The sequence below is a fragment of the Lissotriton vulgaris genome, chromosome 7, assembly GCF_964263255.1.
Source record: "Lissotriton vulgaris chromosome 7, aLisVul1.2, whole genome shotgun sequence".
NCBI lineage: Eukaryota > Metazoa > Chordata > Amphibia > Caudata > Salamandridae > Lissotriton > Lissotriton vulgaris.
This window is the reverse complement of record NC_141695.1, coordinates 176,615,606-176,641,807: the sequence shown is the minus strand read 5'-3', so window position 1 is coordinate 176,641,807 and position 26,202 is coordinate 176,615,606. Positions and strand designations below refer to the sequence as shown.

Genomic DNA, 26,202 nt, shown 5'->3' with positions numbered 1-26,202 from the left:
CGTCTTCCGTCTTCCGTACTAATGCGCATGCGCGGGCGGCCGCGCATGCGCATTTTCACGAGAAAATGCGCATGCGCGGCCGCCCGCGCATGCGCATTAGTACGGAAGACGGAAGATCGCGAGCCCCGGGGACGCGGCGGGCAGCGGCGGCAAGGTAAGTGCTTTTAAATTATTTGATTATTGTATTTCAAAGTATTTAGGGAGGGCGGGAGGGAGGCGGGTGGCGGGGCTGGCGGCCAGTGGTGTTTGCGGAGTGGGGCTACGCGGAGTGCGGAGGTGGGCGTAGTTTCTCGCCCACTTCGCGTAGCTCCGCGAAGCCCCACTCCGCGAACTCCGCCCAGGGTTAATGATGACACAGTAGCGCAGACATTTTTGAACCTCTCCCCAGACGAACAGAAACTAGCAGGTGTATACATGATTCAGCACCTCCTCACGAAATACAGAAACCAACATTCTGATCCAGGTCCCTTACACGAAACATTAGAAGCACTACTCATGGATAGATGGAGAGGTTTAAGTACCAAATTAATACAAATAATTCTAGAACAGCGACATAGATATAACACTTTCATAAGCTCTGAATATGTTCCCGCTCCGCCCCCAGAAAGGAAAACGTATCACATGCAACGCCTGAGTGGCATTGAAAGTCAGAACCCCTTACGAGAAGTACACCCAGTTATGGGTGAGGACCATCTCTTGAAACGTGTATATGTACACACGCCACTGACTAAGTTAGAACTGTTAGAAATGAAGAAACTAGTCCCGAGCCATGATAAAGACCCTGCAGGTTTTCACAGAGAGCTTAAAGACATGTTACTGATGGGGGATTACACCTATGAAGATATCATGAAAATGTTAAAGGTACTGCTGCCCACGGGCATCTACGAGAAACTAAAGGAAAAGGAATGGGAGGTGGGAGAGAAAAAGATTGTATGGTCAGAAATAGAAGACGAAGAGAACAAACGTGTCCCAGGGGTAGGCCTCGGGGACAAAACTAAAGCATTACCAGGTTTGATAGTACAGGTTCTGCCAAGATTATTGGCAACTAGAAAAGAAGACTGGGATGCAATCTCAGCATGTAAACAGAAACCCGACGAAGATACTAGTGACTTTTATTCAAGATTCGAGAAATGTTTTATTATTAATAGTGGTCTTAAACCAAGTAGCGAGTCATACCCGCATCTTTTTGTATCAAAGTTAGTCGAGAATTCCCTGTTAGCAGTCAAGAATCGTGTATACAAGGTTGAGAGTACATGGCAAGCAAATACGCCATCCCAGATGTTACAAATGTTACAATACCATCAGAATAGAATTAGAGAAGAACAAGAACAGGAACAGAAACGTATGAAAGACACGAAAATGAAAATGTTAGTAGCCCAGTCGGTCCATACCGACGGAAACAGAAAGGGTACGAACCAGACAGGTCACGCCGCAGGTCCCGTTAAAGGGACATGCAACTATTGCAAGCAGCCAGGTCACTACGTACATGAATGTCCAGTTCTGAAACATAACATAGCAACAGGTATAACTAAAGAGAGACCGCATCCACCTAGACAAGATCAGGTTCAGCAACAGACTTCACAGAATGTACAGCCCATGCAGAATACACAGCCTATGCATGCTTCATCGCATACAGCACAGACAGTAGCGGTACCGCAGCCCACTGCCACGACTCAACAAGTTTCTCAACAGATGTACCAGTATGCCCAATCTGCTTACCCTGAGTATCAACGATACACATGAAACAGCCTAGAGAGGGAATTTGGCTTGCCTCTTATTGAAATTCCTGTAGATCAAGAAGGTCCTTATGTACACAGTCAAGTATTGGGAAAAGACAGAAAGTTTTTGATTGACACAGGGGCAAGCCGCACCACAATCAGTCATAATGAAGTCCCAGGGGCACCCCTCTCAGGCTCCCAGAATGTTTCCCTTGGTTTTTCAGGACAGCCCATTGTAAATGAAGTATCAGAACCAGTACCCTTGGCTGTGGGTCCATTATCACGAGTTACAGACTTGTTACTTACGAAATCATGTCCAGAAAATCTGTTAGGAATTAAAACATTGAAGGCTCTAGGAGCTATAATCTGCTGTTCCCCGGAGGGAGTTAGACTCTTTCTACGGGACTTCAAGGGTCATTATGTGTTGTGAGAATTCGATGTCAGATTGAAAAATGTACCAGATCACCTGTGGGCAAAAGGCCCAACTGATGTAGGTTGTATGCATATCACACCATACCGTGTTACACTCAAGACAGGAGTTGTTCTACCACGAATCAGACAATACAAGTTACCACCCAATGCTGTAGTGGCTTTACTGGAAATCATTGAAGAGCTCATAGCCCAAGGAGTGGTCGTAGAGACCGACTCCAATATCTGTAATTCACCTATCATTCCAATTCTTAAACGTACTGACCCCAATGCACCGCCAGTTTATCGTCTGGTGATTGATCTTCGAGAGCTGAATAAATGTATTGTACCACAGTACCCTGTGGTCCCCGATATCTCTTCCCTATTGACTGCTATTGATTCAGAAGCAACGTTCTTTACTGTAATTGATCTCAAGAACGCTTTCTTCAGTGTACCTATTGATCCGGAGAGCCAATATCTCTTCGGATTCAGTTTAAATGGACGAAGCTTCAAATTTTCCCGCACACCTCAAGGATTCACAGAAAGCCCCAGCATCTATAGTCAAGCACTGAAAAGACAACTAGATTGTATTCAAATGCCAGTTAACACTGCTTTACTGCAATACGTCGATGATCTGCTGATCACCGCACGAAGTGAGCCCGAATGTGAACAAGCATCACTAACAGTTTTACATTTTCTGGCAGACAAGGGACACAAGGTGTCTCCTTCGAAGCTACAATTCTGTGTTCAGCAAGTTGTGTACTTGGGTCACTTGCTGTCCAAAGTGGGGAGACAGCTCACTCCCGATCGCATTCAGTTAATTGTAAATATGCCACAACCCCAGACACAAAAGGAAGTGCGGGCCTTTACAGCCTCACCTCGTACTGCAGACAATGGATTCCTCAATATGCATTCTTAGCTAAACCACTCATCCAGTTAACGACGCAGGAGGCAGCGACTTCGACTGTCCTCCCTTGGACTCAGGAACATACACAAGCCTTTGAGGAATTAAAGAAAGCATTATGTCAAGCACCAGTTTTAGCGACACCATGTTACAGCAAGCCGTTTACACTTTTTGTTACAGAACGTGATGGTACAGCGTTGTCTGTCCTCACTCAAGACCAAGCAGGTTCACATAAGCCTTGCGCTTATTTTTCTAGTACATTGGACTCAGTAGCCCAGGCACTCCCTGCGTGCTTAAAGTCAGTAGCAGCAACAGCGTTAGCAATAAGACAGAGCGATTCAATTGTTTTAGGACATCAGTTAACAGTACAAGTTCCACACTCTGTAGAGGTTCTGTTAAACAGAACCCAGACTCAACACTTGACCATAGCACGACTGACAGGTTATGAATTAACGCTATTCCAGCCACACATAGAAATCAGACGCAGCTGCATTCTGAATCCCGCAACACTGTTACCTACAATTATGACAGAACCAGCCCCGCATGATTGCATAGAGATCATTAATGCAGTAACAAAGCCCCGACGAGACTTAACAGATGTTCCATTGACAAATCCAGACCTGACACTTTATGTGGATGGTTCATGTATGCGAACAAGTACAGGAGAATTAGTGGCCGCATATGCCGTGACCACTGAAACCGAAGTAAAAGAAACACATCATATTGACACACTGTCTGCTCAAGCAGCAGAGCTCATTGCTCTGACCCGAGCCTGTATTCTAGCCAAGAACAGAAATGTCAACATATACACTGATTCCCGTTATGCGTTCGGAGTTGTACACGACTTCGGCATGTTATGGCAAGAACGAGGTTTTCTGACCTCTCATGGTGCCAAGATCCAACATGGTCCTCTCATTCAAGCACTGTTAGAAGCAATACATCTGCCTTCAGGCATATCCGTCATGAAGTGTAAAGCACATACTAAAGTCACAGATTCTGTTTCCCAGGGTAACGACCTGGCAGACCAGACAGCAAAACATACAGCATTGACTCACACTCAGACAACTAACATGACAAAGACAATAGGACCGACACATTGTATGACAGTCAGGGATCCCACACTAGATGTTATCGATATTCAGACACATGCTACCCCAGAAGAAATAAAGAAATGGATTGACCAAGGAGGGATCCAGACAGATCAAGGTTGGGTGACGAAGGGAAAATCTACATGGTTTCTCCCTGACTCTATGGTTCAAGTCATGATTAATACAGCACATAGTCCAGCACATCTAGGAGAAAAAGCGATGTTAGACAGTTTACAAAATCTTTGGAACAATAAACACTTACGAGCAGCAGCAAAACAGAAAGTGCGTACTTGCATGATCTGTTGTCAGTTCAATCCAGGTAAAAGCGTCCCTGTAGAGCAAGGTGGATTTCATCCTCCCGATCACCCTTTTGAAGTCCTCCAGATGGATTATATCCAGATGGACCGATGTCGAGGATTTAAATATGTTCTCGTAATTGTTTGTGCTCTGTCCCGTTGGACCGAAGCATACCCAGTCCCAGATTACACTGCTCCGACCACTGCCAGGCAGTTGGTTCGTGAATTCTTCCCACGGTACGGCTTGCCTCGTGTCGTGTACTCAGATAACGGTCAGCCATTCTCATCCGAATTAATGAAAGAAGTTTCTTTATTGCTAGGATACCAGTGGAAATTCCATTGTGTCCGACATCCCGAAGCCGCAGGCCTTGTAGAGAGGCATAATCAGACATTAAAGACACGCCTTGCTAAAATATGTAAAGAGAAAGGGGTCGACTGGATAGTCGCCCTGCCAGTGGCACTGTTCTATATGAGGATGGTTGCCCACTCGAGATCAGGACTACGACCCGTACGAAGTGGTCTTCGGCAGACCACCGAATATGTGGGGGACGCCCATTCCTAAGAAAATTACTGATGTTGATTGCAATATGTTAACAGATTACCTTGCCTCCTTGATGTCTGCACTCCAATCATGTCGTTCACAGGTTGCCGCAGCCTTCCCTGACAACACTGATGTAAAGCCGCATGATGTCCGTCCAGGTGATCTGATCCTCATAAGGAACTTTGACCGGAAAAGTCCGTTGGAGCCCCGCTGGAAATCGCCGAAGACCGCTCTACTTACTACGAGGACAGCGGTGAAGGTTGAGGGCCGGAAGGGGTGGGTCCACATGAGCCATGTTAAACTGTGTAATGAACTGAAATCCGACCCAGGCTCATCCACCCCTTCCAAAGACTGTATCGAGCCCAGTGACTTTAAAACTTCCGAACGAGAGAAAACTCCCCAAGAGGAGTACAGACTCAAGCTTCGATCTAGCAAGTCAGACAGTTTAATTGTTTAAGTCCTCCCCTAGGTGAATCGGTTAAATAGTTTCTGACATGTATCCCCTAGATCGAGATAGAGAGAGAGAGAGAGAATTCAAGAAACGTACATACTGCAAATCACTGCGTAGTCACTGTATAGTGACATTGTTAATAATGTTTTTTCTAAGTCTTCTGATAATAATTGCAAGTATACTTCTCCCTATCTATTACCCTATTTTCAAGCGTGAACAATCTGCTTACAATGTCTCTGCTGAACACACTTTTAGCGAGTTACCTCCACATGAACTCTCCTACAGACTTGCGCTGCGCAACAACACATTCATTAGTATGCTACATCATTCCCATCAGACTAACAATGCTACAGACTGCTGGATATGTGGCCGACTCCCTCCCTACCAGAATTACAAGGGAGCTCTGCCCCTCTTTCCGTATCCGTTCACTCACAATGGCTCCTGTGGTGCATGGTTTAAAATAATTAATTCCTTAGATCCTGATATTGCTGTTTTCGACGGGGGCTGGGTTTGGGGAAACTTGAACTTGGTCCTGCTCGACGTCTGTTACCCTGATAAGGAGGGACTCCCCACTCGAATAGGAACTGATCTAGAAAATGAAGTATATGGATTAGGTAATTACACAATTAGCCTTATGATTCTTACTGTTGAATCCGAAGCCGCACCAGTTCTACCCGTTATGTCAGTATTACCAGTCACTGGTGAATTATGTATCAGGAAGAAAGGTTCAGTACACTTAGGTCATAGTAAATGCACTACTGTGGTCGAATTCAGTGATCATGGTAAATCGTCCTTTAAAGCTATCAGTCATTCCTATTTTGTTTGTGGTCATACCGCATACATACGCCTACCTCCAGATTGGGATGGTACCTGTTACATTGCATTCCTTCTGCCACCTGTTTTTCTAGCTCCTCCTGATTACCACAGAAATACAAATCTAGTAAAGAATAGACTCAGAAGAGATATCCCACTTGTCGACTACACAGAAACGGCATGGGAACAGTACACCGATTTTAATAAAGGATTCTTTTTCTTTTTAGGACCTGTTCAAAATAGTAAACTAATACGCAGATTAACTAGAACACTTGAAGCAGTAGTGAATGAAACTGCCTCCGCCCTAGGTAACTTAACCGAAGAGCAGTCCGCCATGCGGGTTGTTGTCCTTCAGAATCGTCTTGTTATTGACGTCATCTTGGCAGATAGAGGTGGAGCTTGTAAGGTCATCGGGTCAAGTTGCTGTGTTTTCATTCCACAAAACGCACCATCTGTATATCAAGCTATTACACGTCTCCATAAAATTGCAAATCAGATACATCAGAATCCAGGCACCTGGACTTGGTCCGGTTGGTTCTGGACAACGTTAAGCGCTTGGGGATGGAAGATCCTATCCTTCCTAAGCATTGGCCTAGTCCTAGTATTCAGTTGCTGCCTGTGCCTGCAGTGTGGGCCAGCGATTTGTGGACTGTGTGCCACATCTTGTATTGAACATTCCAGTTTTCTTTCAAAACGTAAAAGAAAGAAAGAAGAGCAAATGATGTTACAAGAACAAACTGATCGATTCATGAGGATCGATATATCATGAAGGGTCCGTAGGGAACAAGGAGGGAATGAGGAAATATAAATTATTGGTCAAGTTGTGTTCCCTAGCGCGTACCCCACCGTCTCCATGTACCAGCTTAAAGTGCATGTAACTTCCCTCCTGTGCCAGCTATGAAGACGCAAATACATTTGCGTCCAACGTCAACATGTCCTCTTTCAGATCCACCCTGAATGGGTTAAATAGTCCGTTCCTAAGTATGCTATGCCAACGTCTTTTTGTAGTGTACCTTACATGTTTTTCAGCTCTGGCAAAGTAGGCCCTGAATTTCTGCCATCGAGCCTTTTTTCTGGCTTCTGACTCTGAAAGCCTCAGCCCAGGCTGCTTCTGTACCCGTGAACTCTGACTTACTTCCAGCGCGGCCCACCGCGCTCAGCTCAGCCTGCTGCCTGCCAAGACTGACTATAACCTTCGAGTTATCTGTTCCGCTCCTCGAAAATACATTCCTGCCTACTAGCTTCAGTAAACATCCCCCTCAGCTACAGGGCCAAAGGGCCGACCTGTCTCCGTGCAAGTAATTCACAGCCTCTGTTACCATGCTCCCATGGAAGGCCCCATGCCCCCACGTTTCTCATGCAGACACTTAGGCGCTTATACACGCATTCATAGTCAGTATAGAATAGCTTCTGCCCCAGAGACCTTTTCCGTCCAGATAATATGGTTCCCAAACATCAGATATCAGATATGATAGAAGTACGAGTTGATCTGACATGCCAGACTTCTGTCTCTTTCCGTCAGTGTAAATGTCAAGCCCCCTGCACCCTCCAGTTTCACGTCAATCACACGTCATGCAGCTGCGCGCGCATCCAAGCTTCCGATTTCTGCTGACATTGCAACATTTCTGTTTAGTGCCACCCCCTAGTGACACCTACCTGTGACGTTTCTAGCACACACCTCCAGTTCACGCCTAGTTCACGCCTAGTCCACGCCTTCTGATTACGTACTAGTAACACGTGGATACTGTTATCTTGTCTTCTCTCAGCTGTTACGCCTACTGTATTGCTTCCTATGACATGAATTAAGTATATAAGCTATGTACTGTCAATAAAATGTAGCGCTCTATCCCTTCTTCCACCCCTGTGGTGGGAAGAACATGATATTCAGGTCTTGACCATTCCTTTTTGAGGAATAAAACCCCTAAGAACTCTAACACCACGGACTCTGGTTTTTTCTTTCCGATTTGAGTTATTATTGATTAAGTACTTACCTGCATAGAAATTAAGACGGTAAATTATATATTTACATCAAATCGATTGGTGGATGCATGGGAACACACATGCTTCATCCATGGAATGCGTCCCGGCTCCAAATGTAACGTGACGCAGCACAAGGGTATTACTCAGCATGATGCCAGGACACAGCGAGGCTTAGTAAATCTGGGCATGTTTGTACCGCGTTTGTGCTCCTGTAAGGCTGCTGCGTCACTGGACGATCCTGCTGGGCTGCCCGCTGTGTTTCCAAGCCAAAAGCTCGCGGAGGAGGTCTGCTGCAGGAATCAGCTGCTGTCACTGGGAAGCCTAGGGGCAGGACAGGGCTGCGAGTGTGAGTGCGGGGACTCCATCTCCCAGGAGTCCCTGCTCGGCCAACTTGAAACACCTGGCCCGCTCTCCCTTCTAGCCCCGCCCCCTGTGCGGTCCACACCCAATAAGAGCTGGTCTTACCCCCGCTGCGCTGGAGCGCGCCGGGAAAAGCCGGGACAAGGGCGGGCCGTCTGTGGCCGTCAGGGGCTGCAGGAGGCTGGGCTGGGGCCACTCTCTGACATCCAGCGTCATTTATTGGACTCGACTGCGTAAGGTGAAGCGAACTGTTATATTGTGTAGCTCTGTTGACGGACCTTAGTTTAAGTTTCCTTCTGTATTTTGAGTGGTCCAATTGCGGTTTACTGCGTTCTTGTTTATCCCTCGTACTGTAAAGACCGCAAAGCATGTCTTCACCTACAACTACTCCCCCATTGAATTCCCTCCCGCCCACGGTAGGGGTTGCAATCTTGGGTCCCTTAGACAAATATTTCTCTAGGGCCACTCGTGATATTGATAGAGAGATTGCCCTAGCTGAGAGACGCGCTGAGCGCAGGCAGTCTATCGAACTCCTTAAACTCCCTCTAGAGAAGCGGGCACCCCTGGGTTCTCTGGCATCGGTCCCTTCATCTCCACCCTTAACCGCGCCAGACTCAGTGGAAAAGCCCCAGGATTCATCATTGTCGCCCAGTCTGGTCAGGGTGGAAGGTACGTCAGGTTTGGACTCCCAGTCCGGAAACGAGCCATCGGTCGCAGTCCCTGCCGACTTACCGCCCACCATTCCTACTACTTTAAATATTACATCCACTGACGAGGAAATTCCTGCCTTACACGGCGTGTTAACCCATGCAGCACCCAAAAACCCTCACACTAAAAGAAAAAGAAATACTAGTACCCGAAAAGGTTGTCACCCTAAACACCCCAAGAAAATTAGGAAACTTGGTTTAGCAACGGGAGCTTCCTATAAGTCTAAAGGGGCTGGTTCAGGTGGGGCTCAAGCTGCTAAGGGTGGGGTGTTCTCTGGTGATTCACCATGTAACAGAAGCGAGACTCTGGCGACGGCTCCTGCCGAGACTATATCCCCAGTTTCATCCTTACTCACGCAGATAGAGAAACTGATGAAATCTCTACTGACCCCTATTGCAGAACGTGTCAAAAGGCTAGCGGACCGTTTGGACAGTTTTGAACAAGCTACCTTAGACAACTTTTTCTCAACTAAATCCTTAATTAAAACACACTTTAGGACCGGGCTCAGTAATAAAGGGGGGGTCCATGTGGCCACGATGACATCTATCACCCCACAAGATTCTTCTAACATAAGTGGGTTGGCTAGTGCGGTACCTGCTCCAGAGTCCCTTCCTCCTGCTGTTGTTACTGCCAAAGGGGGGCCTTGTTCTTCAGGTCAAATCCATAAGATCAATCCCCACCCTCCAGACCATTCACGGGCAAACACATCCCAACCCAAGAAGCGCTTAGCTCCCGAGGCCACGGGTACTATTAATAGATCCAAACCTAGGAACCCTGGATCCAATAATTGCAACGCCTTAGCCCAAACTACACTGATTTGCCCCGTCCCTCTCCCCCCTAGTTCGTCCCAAAGTGCCCCGTGGAATACCTCCTATGGATCTACCCCCAGACTGCCATCCCTTTGTCGCCATCCTTACCAACGTACCACCATTGTTGGTTGGGCAGCAAGTATCCTTCCAGATGCTAAAAAATAAAACCATGCACTGGTTAAGGATTAATAGACCACTGTCCAGGGAAGTCAATGGGCTGATTCTTGGCGTCAAAAGGGTAGGTTGGGTAGGTAGTAGTTATAAGCGCTTTGAGGGGGACTGTGTGGTTGTCAACTTCAAGGATCTCAGGGTTGCTCAGATAATTTCTAGCCAGAACGTAGGCACTAGCAGTGCTGGTATTGGAGTAGTCGATTTGACCTTTTTCTACCCGAGATCAGTTGGCATTCATTTTGGTATCGCCCCAGAAGTAAGTTGTTATCACAATCTTGCCATTCCCGGATTTGACCCCTTCTCTGTGCCTTATCAGCAAACCCCATGGCCGGGGACTTATGGAAGAACCGCAGGCTATTAAAACGACATTCTCCCTGGGACAGTTCTCTTACCCTTGGGTATGAGCCCACGGTTGGATGCCTGCTCCTTGGACACTACCATCAACAGTTGGATTTCCATCACCACTGAGAGTGGTCCCCAGCCTCAGGGTGACAGTCCTGGTAGTGGGTCTGAGGTGGGAAGCAGAGCCTCCTGCTCACTCCCTGAGGGAGGGCAGGATACTAATCTTGTCCCCTACACCGAGCCAATTATGGCTGATCCTGTTATAAAGATCCTTAGCTGGAATGTTGCCGGGATTGCGAGGAAGTTGGCTGTTCCGGAATGGAACATCTTAGTGGAGGGTTTCTCCATCTGTATCTTCCAAGAAACTTGGAGTACGGAACCGTGCCACAAGGTAGGATACTCATCCTTCTTCCTGCCAGCAGTCCCTTCCCCTTCTGGGAAAGGGCGCCCCTCTGGAGGTCTTCTTATATGGGTCGCTATTTCGCTTGGTTGTCAGGTCACCCAGCGCGTGACTGACTCACTTGACCTTTTGAGTATATCGCTCACAGGACCCAAGAAAGGGCCAGCCCTAGACATGTTTAACATCTATGTTAGGGGATCAAAGGGAGGTCTACTGTCACCCATTGTTTCTGAGTTTGAGTTCCGGTTAAGAGGGGGCCCCGATAGTTCCCATGTTCTAGTCTCAGGCGACTTTAACTGTACGTTCGAGCCTCTTGGGCTGGAGGATTCCCTAGGGACTGTTGAGGATGATAATAGATTCAGAAAAGGGGGTGGTGATGGACAGAGTATCTGAATTAAGCAGAACACTCGTACCCAGTCAACAGATCAGGGTTTGATCCATCCCTGTTTTTTAGCTCACTGCACCATCCCAGCTCAGAACCTGGCTACATGCAAATTAGTCTGTCCCTGGCCCAGTGCATCATGGGAACAGGGCAGACCAAACTACCAAGTCAATTCTTTTACTGGAAAGGAAACAAGCTTCCGGGGACCGGTTTCTGGCATTACAGCCGTCTTCGGCCCGGCTTGCTTGAATCCTGATGGTGCAGTGAGCAAGGGACTCATGTCTGAGCATACCCTTCCACGCTTATGGTGGACAAAACGATTCAGAAAAGGGGGTGGTGATGGACAGAGTATCTGAATTAAGCAGAACACTCGTACCCAGTCAACAGATCAGGGCTTGATCCATCAACGTTTTTTAGCTCACTGCACCATCCCAGCTCCGAATCTGGCTACATGCAAATTAGTCTGTCTCTGGCCCAGTGCATCATGGGAACAGGGCAGACCATACTACCAAGCCAATTCTTTTACTGGAAAGGAAACAAGCTTCCGGGGACCGTTTTCTGGCAATACAGCGTCTTCGGCCCGGCTTGCTTGAATCCTGATGGTGCAGTGAGCAAGGGACTCATGTCTGAGCATACCCTTCCACGCTTATGGTGGACCAAACGATTCAGAAAAGGGGGTGGTGATGGACAGAGTATCTGAATTAAGCAGAACACTCGTACCCAGTCAACAGATCAGGGCTTGATCCATCACCGTTTTTTAGCTCACTGCACCATCCCAGCTCCGAATCTGGCTACATGCAAATTAGTCTGTCCCTGGCCCAGTGCATCATGGGAACAGGGCAGATCAAACTACCAAGCCAATTCTTTTACTGGAAAGGAAACAAGCTTCCGGGGACCGGTTTCTGGCATTACAGCCGTCTTCGGCCCGGCTTGCTTGAATCCTGATGGTGCAGTGAGCAAGGGACTCTTGTCTGAGCATACCCTTCCACGCTTATGGTGGACAAAACGATTCAGAAAAGGGGGTGGTGATGGACAGAGTATCTGAATTAAGCAGAACACTCGTACCCAGTCAACAGATCAGGGCATGATCAATTACCGTTTTTTAGCTCACTGCACCATCCCAGCTCAGAACCTGGCTACATGCAAATTAGTCTGTCCCTGGCCCAGTGCATCATGGGAACAGGGCAGACCAAACTACCAAGCCAATTCTTTTACTGAAAAGGAAACAAGCTTCCGGGGACCGGTTTCTGGCATTACAGCCGTCTTCGGCCCGGCTTGCTTGAATCCTGATGGTGCAGTGAGCAAGGGACTCATGTCTGAGCATACCCTTCCACGCTTATGGTGGACAAAACGATTCAGAAAAGGGGGTGGTGATGGACAGAGTATCTGAATTAAGCAGAACACTCGTACCCAGTCAACAGATCAGGGCTTGATCCATCACTGTTTTTTAGCTCACTGCACCATCTCAGCTCAAAACTTGGCTACATGCAAATTCGTCTGTCCCTGGCCCAGTGCATCATGGGAACAGGGCAGACCAAACTACCAAGCCAATTCTTTTACTGGAAAGGAAACAAGCTTCCGGGGACCGGTTTCTGGCATTACAGCCGTCTAATAGGAGAGGTATACCAGCCCTGACCTTACCTCCTATCAGAAGGTGGTCCCAAGTAGCAGTCCAAATCTATTCCCTAACCTTGGAATTCGATCTTAGGACAGTGAATGGTAGGACGTCTCTGGATCCTTCTGGAGCGCATACCTACAATAGGGTGGATCATACGTCTCGAATAGACTATATCCTTCTTGATGTTAACTCCTGGGACCACTTGCTGGACATGGAGGTACTCCCTTCAGTAGAGAGCAACCATAATCTGCTCTCCCTTGCTCTTCGCCCCTTCTGGACGGAGTATTCGGGAGTAGATGCGTCCTCCTTAGCGCTAGCTCACCAGGAGCTTTACCCTTCTAATTGTGGTAGGCATTTAAAATGGGGTAATATTGTCATGGACAAAGAGAAAGTCCTATCCATTTCAACACTCTTGACCTCTACCCAGTCCAGGTTAGCGGAATCCCCGCAATATCCAGAGGAAGTAGCATCACTCTTTTGCGCTACCACTAAGGCTCTGAGTGAATTCTTTTATCTTCCTAACATGGCTTCTCGTGCTGGAAAGCCCAAACCTAGGCAGAATCCCTATGCCTGGTATACAAAAAAATGCAGGGAGATGAAAAGTTCTTTGATTCGCGCCGTGAAGGGCAAGACCTTGGCCGACATACGTCTGGCAAGGAAAAACTACTCACTGACTGTGATTGCAGCAAAGAGGGAATGGGAGGACTGCTTCTGGGAGGATCTGAGGAAAGCAAGTCTGGACAGGGATGCTAGAGGTTTCTTGACCCTTATAAGAGCTAGGGACAGGCCAGACAGCACACTAATGACGTGCAATATCCCCCCCAGAGCTGGTTCAACCACTTCTCATCCCTCTATGTTGTAAGCGAACCACCTACCAATAACGCACCCCCCACAGGAATTCCCATAACGGGATTAGAGATTGTTCCTTTTACCGCTAGAAAGGTGATTAAAACCCTGGTTCCGCTGAAAGCAGCCGGGCCCGATGGGTTACCTGGTGATATAATACGGGCATGCCCCAAGGAGTGGGGGTCTCTGGTATCCTCACTGTTAAATGCCATTAATGAGGGCGCGCCCATTCCTGAATCCTGGAAGGGGGCAGAGGTTGTCCCGATATTCAAGAAGGGGTGTCGGGACAACCCTGCCAACTACAGGCCAATAAGTCTAATTGACTCCACCAAAAAACTGGCCGGGGAAGGTGATATTGCGAAGGATGCTCGAATGGATGGACGACAATAACATTCTGTCGGACCTCCAAGCTGGGTTTCGTTCTGGTACCGGGACCATCGAGCAGGCCTTCAGATTAACTCTTCTCCACTGGAAGGTGGTGGTGTTGGGAGGGGGCAGTCTATACCTGGCTTTTATAGATTTAAAAACCGCCTTCGACCTGGTTCCCAGGGAGAAACTATGGAAGGTCCTGTTAGACTTAGGGTTGCCCTCTTACATTCTCTCCCTACTGTTAAAACTTAACAATGGCAACTTTGCACAGGTGCGTTGGGGCACGAAGGGTGAAAAAACAGAAAGAATTCCTGTAGGAAGGGAAGTCCGAAAAGGATGTGTCCTAGCGCCCACTCTGTTTTCGCTTTATGTAAACGGAGTGGTTGAACATCTGCTTGGTACTCCCTCGGATGCTCCCTCCTTGGCGGGCAAACGGATCCCTACACTGCTTTTTGCGGATGTCAAGTCAAGTCAAGTCATAGGATTTGTATAGCGCACTACATACCCAGAGGGTTTCAAGGCGCTTAGGAAGGGGAGGAGGATTACTGGTCGAATATCCACGTTTTAAGTTGCTTTCTGAACGCTAGGTGGTTATGGGTAAGGCGAAGGTAAGCGGGGAGTGAGTTCCATGTTTTAGCAGCCAGGTATGAAAAGGATCTGCCTCCCATGGTGGTCTTGTTGATGCGAGGTACAGTGGCGAGGGCTTGGCTGGAAGAACGTAGTTGGCGGGAGGGGATGTAGAAGGACAGTCGTGAGTTGAGGCAGTCTGGTCCGATGTCGTAGAGTGATTTGTGTGCGTGGGTTAGCAGTCGGAAAGTGATCCTCTTATTGACGGGAAGCCAGTGGAGGTCTTTAAGGTGACCAGAGATGTGTTCGTTGCGTGGGATGTCTAATATGAGCCTGGCTGAAGCGTTTTGGATTCGTTGGAGTTTCTTCTGGAGTTTTGCGGTAGTACCCGCGTAGAGGGTGTTTCCGTAGTCCAGTCGGCTCGTGACCAGAGCGTGGGTGACTGTTTTCCTTGTATCGGAGGGGATCCAGCGAAATGTTTTCCTGAGCATGCGAAGAATGTTGAAGCAGGATGAGGATACGGCGCTGACTTGTCTGTTCATTGAGAGTGAAGAATCCAGGATGATGCCTAGATTCCGTGCGTGGTCTGTCGGGATGGGTGCTTTTCCGAGGGCTTCCGGCCACCAGGAGTCGTCCCATGCAGAGGGGGATGTACCTAAGATGAGGACTTCTGTTTTGTCTGAGTTCAGTTTCAGACGGCTTTGTTTCATCCATTCGGCAACTTCTTTCATTCCTTCGTGTAGGTTAGTTTTGGCGGTGCTGGGGTCATTGGTGAGGGAAAGGATCAGTTGAGTGTCGTCCGCGTAAGAGATGATGTTGAGGTTGTGTTGGCGTGCGATGGCCGCGAGGGGGCTCATGTATACGTTGAAGAGGGTGGGACTGAGTGATGATCCTTGTGGTACGCCGCAGATGACTTCAGAGGCCTCGGACTTGAATGGAGGAAGGCGGACTCTCTGGGTTCTTCCAGTGAGGAACGAGGTGATCCATTCGAGTGCTTTTCCTTGGATTCCGATGTTATAGAGGCGTTGTATAAGGGTGCTGTGGCAGACTGTGTCAAAGGCTGCGGAGAGGTCGAGGAGGATGAGGGCGACTGTGTCTCCATTGTCCAGTAGAGTTCGAATGTCGTCTGTTGCTGCGATGAGGGCGGTCTCAGTGCTGTGTTTTGCTCGGAAGCCAGATTGTGAGGGGTCGAGGGATTTGTTGGCTTCGAGGAAGGCGGCGAGCTGGTTGTTGACAGCTTTCTCGATGACTTTGGCCGGGAATGGGAGAAGCGAGATGGGGCGGTAATTTTTGAGTTTGGTGGGGTCCGCTGTTGGTTTTTTCAGAAGGGCGGTGAGTTCAGCGTGTTTCCAGTCTTCCGGGAAGGTGGCGGAGGTGAAGGAGCAGTTGATGACGTCTCTGAGGTGCGGTGCTATGACGGAGACTGCTTTGTTGAAGATGTGGTGAGGGCATGGGTCTGTGGGGGATCCTGAGTGGATGGAATTCATCAGGCGGATGGTGTCCTCAGTGGAGATTGGGTTCCAGTCGTTGATGGTGTTCACGGGGGGAAGATGATCAGCAAATGGTAGGGTGGGTTGGTTTCCGGGTTGGTTGTCAAAGCTGTTGTGGATATCTGCAATCTTGTTGTGGAAAAATGATGCTAGGGAGTCGCAGAGGGTTTGAGAGGGGGTGATGTCGTTGGAGTTGGCCGAGGGATTGGAAAATTCCTTGACGATGTTGAAAAGTTCCTTGCTGTTGTGGGCGTTGTTGTCAAGTCGATCCTTGAGTGCTGTTTTCTTGGCTTTTCGGATCAGTTGGTGGTGAGTGCGGGTGGCGTTTTTGAAGGCGTCTTTGGTTTTAGTGGTTGGGTCTTTTTTACAGGCCTTTTCAAGGGAGCGGCAGAGTTTCTTGGACTTCTTGAGATCATCGTTGAACCAAGAGGCCTTCTTGCTGCTAGGTTTGCTTTGCCGTTTTTTCAGTGGTGCTAAGGTGTCGGCGGTGTTAGATAACCATAGGGTGAGGTTGGCGGCGGCTTCGTTGGCGTTAGAAGAGGGGGCTGGGGAGTTTCGAAGGAGCGATGCAGAGATTTGGTCCGTGGTGATTTTGTTCCAGTTTCTTTGCAGGGTAGGATGGAGGTGGATGCTGGGTTTTGGTTTGTTATAGGTGAAGTGAACGCAGCTGTGGTCAGTCCAGAGGAGGTCCGTGGTGTGGCTGAAGGAGACATGATTGCTGGATGTGAAGATGGGGTCGAGTGTGTGACCTGCGATGTGGGTGGGGGAAGTGACTAGTTGTTGAAGTCCGAGGTTGGCGAGGTTGTCCAGGAGGGTGGTGGTGTTGCGGTCGTTGATCTTTTCAAGGTGAAAGTTGAGGTCTCCCAGGAGGATGTAATCTTTGGAGGGGAGCGTGTGTGGAGTGATGAAGTCCGTGATGTCTTCACTGAATTTTGCGCGGGGTCCTGGTGGTCTGTAGAGGAGAGTGCCTCGGAGTGTGGTTTTGGGGTCGATGTGGATCTGGAAGTGAAGGTGTTCGGAGTTGGCGAGGTTGGCGTCCGAGCTGGTTGAGATGCGGATTGATTTCTTATGGACGATGGCGATTCCTCCTCCTGTGTGGCTGGTACGGTCTTTGCGAGTGATCTTACAGTCTTCAGGGATGGCAATGGTGATGTCTGGGGTGGAGGAGGCGTTCATCCATGTTTCAGTTAGGAAGGCGACGTCTGGAGAGATGGTGTCTAGTAGCTTCCATAGGTCAATGGCGTGCCTGTGGACCGATCAGGTGTTGAGAAGGATGCATTGTAAGAGGTTGGGGTCGGGAGTCTGATGTGTGGTCGTAGCTGAGATGTTGTCGGTGCCGCTGAATTTGCAGGAGTAGCATGAGAAAGGTCCATGGGTGCGTCCAGGAGCGGCTTGGACCCAGTTGGGGGTGCGACCGGGGTTAAGGGCTAGGAGGGAGGCGGCATCGTAGGTAATGCGGGAGGGCTGGATGGCGCGAGGGGCAGGGGGACTGGCGCTGGGCGCAGTCCAGGCGCGGACGGGCGTAGACGGGCTTACCTTTGGCGCACCTTCGGCGCGAATGGGGCGCGGTCGCTGCGCGTGAACGCTGCGCGTTAATGCAGTGGGCATATATGGATGGTGGAGGGGGAGGGGCGAGGGCGTCTCAGCTGGGAGACGGGGCGGGCCACGAAGGAGGACAACAACACACAAAATGGCAGCGGAGGGCTCAGCGGAGCGGAGCGCTTGGGGCGGAATGCACAGATACTGCAAAAATGTATACACAATGACAAACGCGGTTTAAAAATGAAAGATAAGCAAAGCGCCAAGCGGTGCAGACTTCAGGCAGTTAATTAAGATAAACAAAAGCGGAGCAGCGAAACCACAGTGCGCCAGCACAAATACTGCAAAATGTATACACAATGGCAAACGCGGTCTAAAAATGAGAGATAGGCAAAGCGCCAAGCGGTGCAGACTTCAGGCAGTTAATTATGATAAACAAAAGCGGAGCAACGATACCACAGTGTGCCAGGGAGGCAGGGGAGCGACCACTCGGCTGGAGAGCGAAGCGAGTCACAGCGCGTTCAGGACACGGAGCGCTGTATCTAGGCAGTGGGAGGGCGTCTCAGCTGGGAGGCGGGGCGGGCCACGAAGGAGGACAACAACACACAAAATGGCAGCGGAGGGCTCAGCGGAGCGGAGCGCTTGGGGCGGAATGCACAGATACTGCAAAAATGTATACACAATGACAAACGCGGTCTAAAAATGAAAGATAAGCAAAGCGCCAAGCGGTGCAGACTTCAGGCAGTTAATTAAGATAAACAAAAGCGGAGCAGCGAAACCACAGTGCGCCAGCACAAATACTGCAAAATGTATACACAATGGCAAACGCGGTCTAAAAATGAGAGATAGGCAAAGCGCCAAGCGGTGCAGACTTCAGGCAGTTAATTATGATAAACAAAAGCGGAGCAACGAAAGTCCCCTATGGGTCTGCAGAGCCTTTTAAATAGCTTCCAGGAGTTTTGTCTATCGAGAGGCCTAGTAATCAACACAGAAAAAACTACATTTCTGGTCATGAACCCCCCTAGGAAACTCGGCAGACTTCCGACCTTGAACTCAGAGCCATTAGAGAGAGTTTCCGAATTTGACTATTTGGGTATCCGCCTTAACGACTCCCTTTCCTGGAATCCTCATATCTATAAAATGCTACTGGGCCATAAAAGGGTAGGAGGAGCACTACTCAAGAAACAACGCTCCTCATCTTGCAAACCCATTGCCCCAGTAGTGGATACATAAAAAGCGAGAGGGGTCAGTGCCGCTTTATATGGGGCATAGTTGTGGGGTACCTGCAACCTGGATCCAATAGTCAAATCAGAGAACAAGTTCCTGAAAGACCTGATGGCCTTGCCACGAAGCACTCCAACTGTGCCAGTGCTATTGGACTTAGGCTGCAGACCTATTGGGGATCAAGCGCAACTTCGCCCAGGGCAAGGTTGTGGCGGGTGCCTGAATTGGTCTCCTACGCGGAGGCTCTGTCTGAGGTTATGGATATGGCAGGGTGGTCTAGGATCAAATGGTTGAGGGACGTTAAAAGACTACTAATGGAGATAGGGTTACCTGACGCTTGGTCCACAAAATCTGCCCCACCCAAGGCTAGCAATAAAAAGCTGTATTGGAACTGGGTCTCTGCGAAATTACATCTAGACTTACGCCATTGCAACACAACAGTAGCTTTTGTGAGAATCAAGGATGTGGTGGCATACGAACCCTATCTAGACATTATCACCATCCCGTTTGACCGCACTCTGTATTTCAAGTTTCTTGTGGGGACCTTACCAGTAGGGGAGGTAGTCGCCTGCTGGAAGGAGCCTCACCAACTTTCACCTTTTTGTGCATCCTGTCCCACTCGTGTAGAGTCAGTTGTCCACATCTTCTTTGAATGTCCGGACTATCGTGTCCCGCGAATCCGTTGGCTTAAACCACTCTGTAGACTGCTGGGCATTCGTCAGTGTATAGTGGCAATGCGCATTTTAATGACTGACACATCCCCTGTGATTGTATGTGCTGTGTCAAAATTCTTGAAATGGGCTTGGTTGATTCGCAATAGAAGGCTTTCTGTGTCAATTTAATCTTTGTTTTATCTTGTCTAATCAATTATTGTACCTGCTTTTATCAACTGTGTATAATTAGATTGTATATGACATTTTTTATAAATTGTATTTTTGTACTGCTTTTATGGTATTTGTATACCGAAATAAAGCCTATCAATCAATCTGGGCATGTGTCCCGCAAAAGCAGTTGATTAGTAAAATATATATACTAGAACACATTATACCCATGCCTTATTAAATATAACCTTTAATACTATACCCTGGACCAACGGGGCCTTGGTATTGTTTTCTGTACTGTCGATGGAGTCTGCAAAATAAAAAAGAAGTTAGGCATGTGATGAGAACAGAGACATACATGATACCACTTGAGATGAACGTGAAATCAACACAGAAGCTGGGAAGGATATCACCCATTATGCCGAACAAAGATGCATTTGTTTACAAAGACACCACTAAGCCTGCTCTACATACAAATAGAGGCCCATGACACCCACTCTTCAAATCCTATTTTATTCAGAGGAGTAGCAGAGAACAAATACAAATTTCAAGAGTTGTCTGATCTAGTTGGCCCTTAAACATAGTGGTTACCGTCAATGCTGCCTCAAAACAAGCATTTGCAATACAATAGGTCTCACATTTACGCAAGTGTAATCTATTGGCATTGTAAATGACAATGCGTTTTATTTATGTTTCAAGAACGAAAACATAAGTAACAGGTCCTGCTAGGGGTTTCCTTTTTCTACGGAATACTGCTGGCTAGTAGAGAAATTTGTAAGAAATGAGTAGATGCCATACCCCCCAAACACATAGAATGGCTGTCATGCTTGGATAACACCTCTAAGACTGATTTGGACAGATTACAGAGTAGTAGGAAAAAAGCAGTATGGGATTGTTAATTAAATTGGCCTTTGGGTTATTTCTTATTTTTTTAACAATAATCGTTTGGATCCTATGATTAAGCCTCTAAGAATGCTCTCTGACTGTGTTGGGCCTTTCCCGCAGTTTCCACATCCAGCTGGCCAACATAAACAGTCCTCGGTTACAGTTTACCAGAAGAGAGTGAGACCATCCCCTTTGTTCAGAAAGGGGGATAATGACACTCTGTGGGATTGTCGTCTACCGGTAGGCGGACGTTGTCTCACAGTTCCACTCTTGATGCCTACATCTCCTTAAAATTGAGTAACGGTAATAGACATCCTACTCTTTGTCAACTGAGGTCTGAGGTGAATGAGAATAAAAAATTCAAAAAACGAAAACATAATTACAAGGCACTGTCATTTACAATGCCAATAGCTCAAACTTTAGTAAATGAGTGACCCGTTGCATTGCAAATGCTTGTTTAATGTCTACGCTTGAGCCTTACTCTGTGACGGTCAGCTACCCACCTCAAATGAGGCCATCTAAGTACTGTATTTCTGGTTTTACATCTATGTCAATGTTTTAATATATTATGTGGCTTACTCTACCTCTTTGTAAAAGTCACTTGCATCTGAAAGCAATGAAAATTGGTTGGATGGTATATGCTTTTACATGTGGGTTCATCTTGCTTGCTATTATTTAAGCAGCATTTTACTTTGCTTGCTATAGATTATCTGCTACTTTCTCAAGAGATAATTCTTTAATAAGCAAAAATCTGGATTTATGTCAGCAAAGTAGAATTCAGGACAGGATATTCGAAAAATCTCTCGACAAATGGTTGTTTAATCCATTTAGTTCACTGTGTATTAATGACCCGCCACTAAGCATTTACTTGGAGTGTGACCCTTTTTGTGGGAACCAATTTAATGCTGCCATGATGAATCACATTGGCTCAATACAAACACACTGATTGACTGAATAAGGGCACAACCTTAGGCTCTGTACACATAGATGACGTGTTTTCATTTGTCATGAACTGATTGTACGTGGTAAGAGGGTCATCACAACCACATAATGGGACGCTCTAACATAAATGTGTCTGGGAAGATGGCAATGTAACCATTTACTAACAGCAGTCTACCTATACATTTTCAGCTTCTTTACATTTATTTATCACCAGGAGGCTGATTAACAAATGATATGCAGGCTCTGACCCTCTGAGACACACATGTTTCCGAAAAGGTGCAACCTCATGATGTATCCATTCTTTTTTGAGTTTAGAAAGCTTTATTAAAATAGATCAAGAAAATATTGGTACAAAATTGTAGTAAATAGCATGAAGTAGAATCCAAAGGATAACATGGAATATGAACCAATATTAAAAACTAAATAAAATCTAAGAGTGCCATAGTAAAATTAGCATTTTTGGTTTTGAATTTTAAAAACTAGAGAAAGGGTGAAAGAAAGAAGAGAGAAAGAAAAGGAAGACAAGAGAAGAAGGATAAAAGATATCAGCAATTATATCATATAAACTAGTAAAAACTTTCCAATAACAATCAGAACATAATCACAATATGCAAAATACTATCTTGAATTATGAACAGTACACAGGCAAAAAGGAATAAACACAGCACTAACGCCGGCTGAAAGATGTGTCCTTTCTTAACAACATAGGGGTGTGCAAGAGATGTGTGTGATGGAAGGCTTCCGGAAACTATGGTGTACTCACCTTATTCTCATAAGATGCATGCATTGTTTCAGGTTGATTAAATGCTCTGATTTTAAATATGGATGATTATTCATGGAGTATTAATATAAGGCTTTTGTATTTTAAAGACCTTAAGAACCCTCATTTCCTTACCTTAGACCTTTCTATTAACATTTTTTTCTTGAAGCTGTGCCGTAAATTACGCATTATGGTGATCATTTAATATAACTTTACAGTTTTATCCATAACCTTTCCCTTACACTATTTCTAATCTGTAGCATTAACATGTAGCCGGTTATGTTATGTTATGTGAAAATAAACTTCTTAAGCGCTCATACACCCGTTGGTTTCTTGGCGCTGACTGGTAAAACGGCACAAAACACAGTTACTCTAAGCATACGCCTCTTTAAAAAGCCAAGTTTTGAGAGATTGTCTAAAAATCAGAAGGTCCTGACATTGTCTTAAGACAAGTGGTAGGGAGTTCCAAAAGGTGGCCGCCAAATGATGGAAGCAACTACCTCCTTGGCGTTTCTTCTTAAACGGACGGACAGTTGCCAAATCTTTATGCGCAGATCGTAAGTTGCGCGAGGGGGCATAGTTAGATGCCAGGTTTCTGATGAATCTGGGGCCTTTGTCATGTAGGGCTTTAAAAGTGATGCAACCTGTTTTAAAGGTGATCCTTTGGGCCACCGGTAGCCAGTGAAGTTTTTCCAGACCTGGCCTGATAGATTGCCGTCTGGGTAGATTCCAGATGAGTCTGGCCGCCTGATTCTGGACGAACTGAAGTCGCTTGAGCAAACCTGCTGGGAGCCCTAAGTACAGACTGTTCAAGAAATCTAGGCGGGAAAGGACCAGGGCGATAACTACTTGAATAAGTGCGGAGTGTGTCAAGAGGTGTGCGATTTTTTTAATCTTTCTGAGCTGGAAGAAGCTGGCAGATACTACGGATCCTACCTGCGCCTTGAGTGAGAGGTCCGCACTGAGCATGATCCCTAAGCTTTTGACTGATGGGGTCAGCTAAGAAGCTTAGTGAATCACTAATGCTCTCAGAAGTAGAGCTAGCTTTGACTAAGGGGGCGCCTTCAAAGGCCCCAGGCCCTGATTCAGTACCTTTAGATCTTTTTAAACATAATCGAGAGGTTTGGTCTCCTCTTCTTATGAATGTTTTTAAGGCATTAATACTTGGGCCTATTCTGACCTCTTGGAAAGAGGCCGTTTTGGTTCCAATTTTTAAAAAGGGTGACAAGTATGATCCACGATGTTATAGGCCAATATCACTAATAGACTCAACATGTAAGCTAATGGGTAGGGTGATATTGGCACGGCTGGAAACATGGGCTTTAGGAAGGGGAAAGGAACTGTCGAGCAGTGCCTGAACCTGGCATTGATTATGGGCAAGTACATGGGTGCCAAGAATGGTTCTATACACTTGGCATTCATGGACTTGTCCAGTGCCTTTGACACGGTATGCAGGGACAAATTATGGCGCATGATGGACTCTATGGGTTTTGAAGAACCACTGGTCACCCTGCTCCGCAGGTTACATACCGCCACAACGGTTAGGATTAGATATGGCCGTGGTGGAGAGAAATCAAAACCTATATTATCCACTGAAGGTGTCCGACAAGGATGTATTTTAGCACCTTTTCTATTTTTGGTCTATACAAATGGCTTAGAGGGCTTCTTATTAGAAACAACTGCTGATTTCCCAAAGATAAACGGAAAAAGAATCCCAATGTTGTCTTATGCAGATGACACTGTTTTAATGGCACTAACCCCCAACAGCATGCAGATTTCTCTGAATGCTTTTGATACCTTTATGGGCAAACTAGAACTAGGTGTCAATTTTACTAAATCTTTTGCCATGACTTGTGGTCAAAAAAATGTTAAAATACGGAAGTATGTGGTGAAGAACGCTACTATTGAGAAAGTGGATAACTTCTGCTATCTGGGTAACCTTTTTAACAAAAAATTGAATTGGGAACCTTTGTTGACAGCCCCGGTTCAGAAGGTTGCACAGTTAATTGAAGCCCTCTTCCGTTTTGCCAGCAAATTAGGCCAGCAACGTGTAGCGGAAATTACATTGTTATACAAAGCTAAGTGTGTTTCTGCCTTGACCTATGGCGCAGGGGTTTGGGGTTCACAAAACTGTGAAAAAATACAAATTGTGGAAAATAAGTTTGTAAAACGTTTATTATCTGTTCCACTGGGCACATCTAACATTTTTTGCCACGGAGAAGTTGGAATTGAGTTTATAAGTGATATTATTCACGTTGCCCCTTTAACATTATGGGCTAAAGTTTGGCGATCTGAAGAATTGAAATTAACAAAAGATATTATTCAAGATTGCCTTAAACTTGAACACTACACCCAAATCCCGTGGCTACGATATGTCAGAGAGACTTTTAATAAAACAGGTTTAAGTAAGATGTTTGCAAATCCTGAAATGCTTGGTAGGGATGCTAAGGAGATTATCAAAAATGCCTATAGTGTCAACTTAGGTTCTTTTAAGACAAATGATCATGTACTAAGTGTACGGGGAAAACTAGTTCGCCAGTTTTATTTGTCATATATTATGAACACGCAATGGCGTTTTTATCTTACAAGATTTCGCCTTGGCACTTTACACTTTCTGTTTGCATTCCCAAAGCAGGGGGGTTGGTGGGAGAAGCTACCCTGCTGCCCCTGTAACAATAGGGTTTCGCAAAATACTCTTCACCTTCTTCTTTTTTGCACTTTGTATAAAGTTCCAAGAAACACTTTCGTCAAACCATTATTGGAATCATTTGGAACGCGTTATTACAAAGAAGCGTATGACCTCTTGTTATCTTTGTCAACTGCACATATTTGTAATGCCGTTTTAAACTTTATCAGATCAGCTTTGGTGATTAGAAATAGATACTGAATCTTGATGGAAATTAGTTTTAAAAAATGGTGTAAACATGTACTGTGATTTTATGGTGCATTAATTATAATGTCTTTTAAAATTCTTTATGTACACTTTTATGATTTCTATATGGAATCGAAATAAAGTTATTTGACTTGACTGATGGGGTTTTAGTGGAGGGGGAGGGGGTACCCATGTCAGATGGCCAAAAGTGGGGGCCCCAGCTCAGTTCACTTTTCCCGGGCAAGATCAGTTCTGTCTTGCCCGGGTTCCGTTTAAGGTGACTGAGGTTCATCCATCCCTGTATGTGTGTCATAGTGGTTGGAACTCGGTCACTGAGTCTGTGGTGTTTAAAGGAAATATTAGCTGGAGGTCGTCCGCGTAGTTAAAAATGGTAACATTGTAGTTTTTTAGGGACTATAATAGTGGGCGTAAATAGGGGTTAAACAGTAAAGGTGATAGTGACAAACCCTGGGGAACCCCGCAGATGGAAGGGGTTCCCGAGGTTGTGAAAGTCCCTAGTCTTACTGCTTGCGTGCGGTCTGTGATAAAGGAGGCTATCCAGTTCAGAGCGGCGCCCCTGAGGCCGGCCTGCTCGACACGGTTGATAAGGATGTTATAATCAACCGTGTCGAACGCGACCGACAGATCAAGAAGAACAAGAGCCTGATGAATGTCCCTGTCCGCGTTAGATCTTGAGGTGTCCTGAACGGCCAGAATCATGGTTTCAGTAGAGTGGCATGGGCAGAAACCTTCCTGATTTGGCTCCAGGTATTCTGATTTTTCAATAAACTTGGACAGGCAGTTAGAGACATGGGCCTCTAGGAGTTTGGATAGGTAGGGTAAGAGGGAAATAGGCCTGTAGTTGGCCGGGTCCTGTGGGTCTGCTCCCGGCTTTTTT

At 46.6% G+C, this 26,202-nt stretch overlaps 1 protein-coding gene across 3 annotated transcripts in view; it reads right to left on the bottom strand.

The window, feature by feature from the left end:
• Positions 1-26,202, bottom strand: part of LOC147701129 (sialic acid-binding Ig-like lectin 7) — a 251,785-nt gene that overhangs the window by 55,184 nt on the left and 170,399 nt on the right. For all 3 annotated transcript variants that reach the window (XM_086929896.1, XM_086929897.1, XM_086929898.1), the window contains exon 5: positions 20,108-20,155. In XM_086929896.1, coding sequence (XP_086786022.1) covers positions 20,108-20,155 — 48 coding nt within the window. The remainder of the gene's footprint in view (positions 1-20,107; positions 20,156-26,202) is intronic.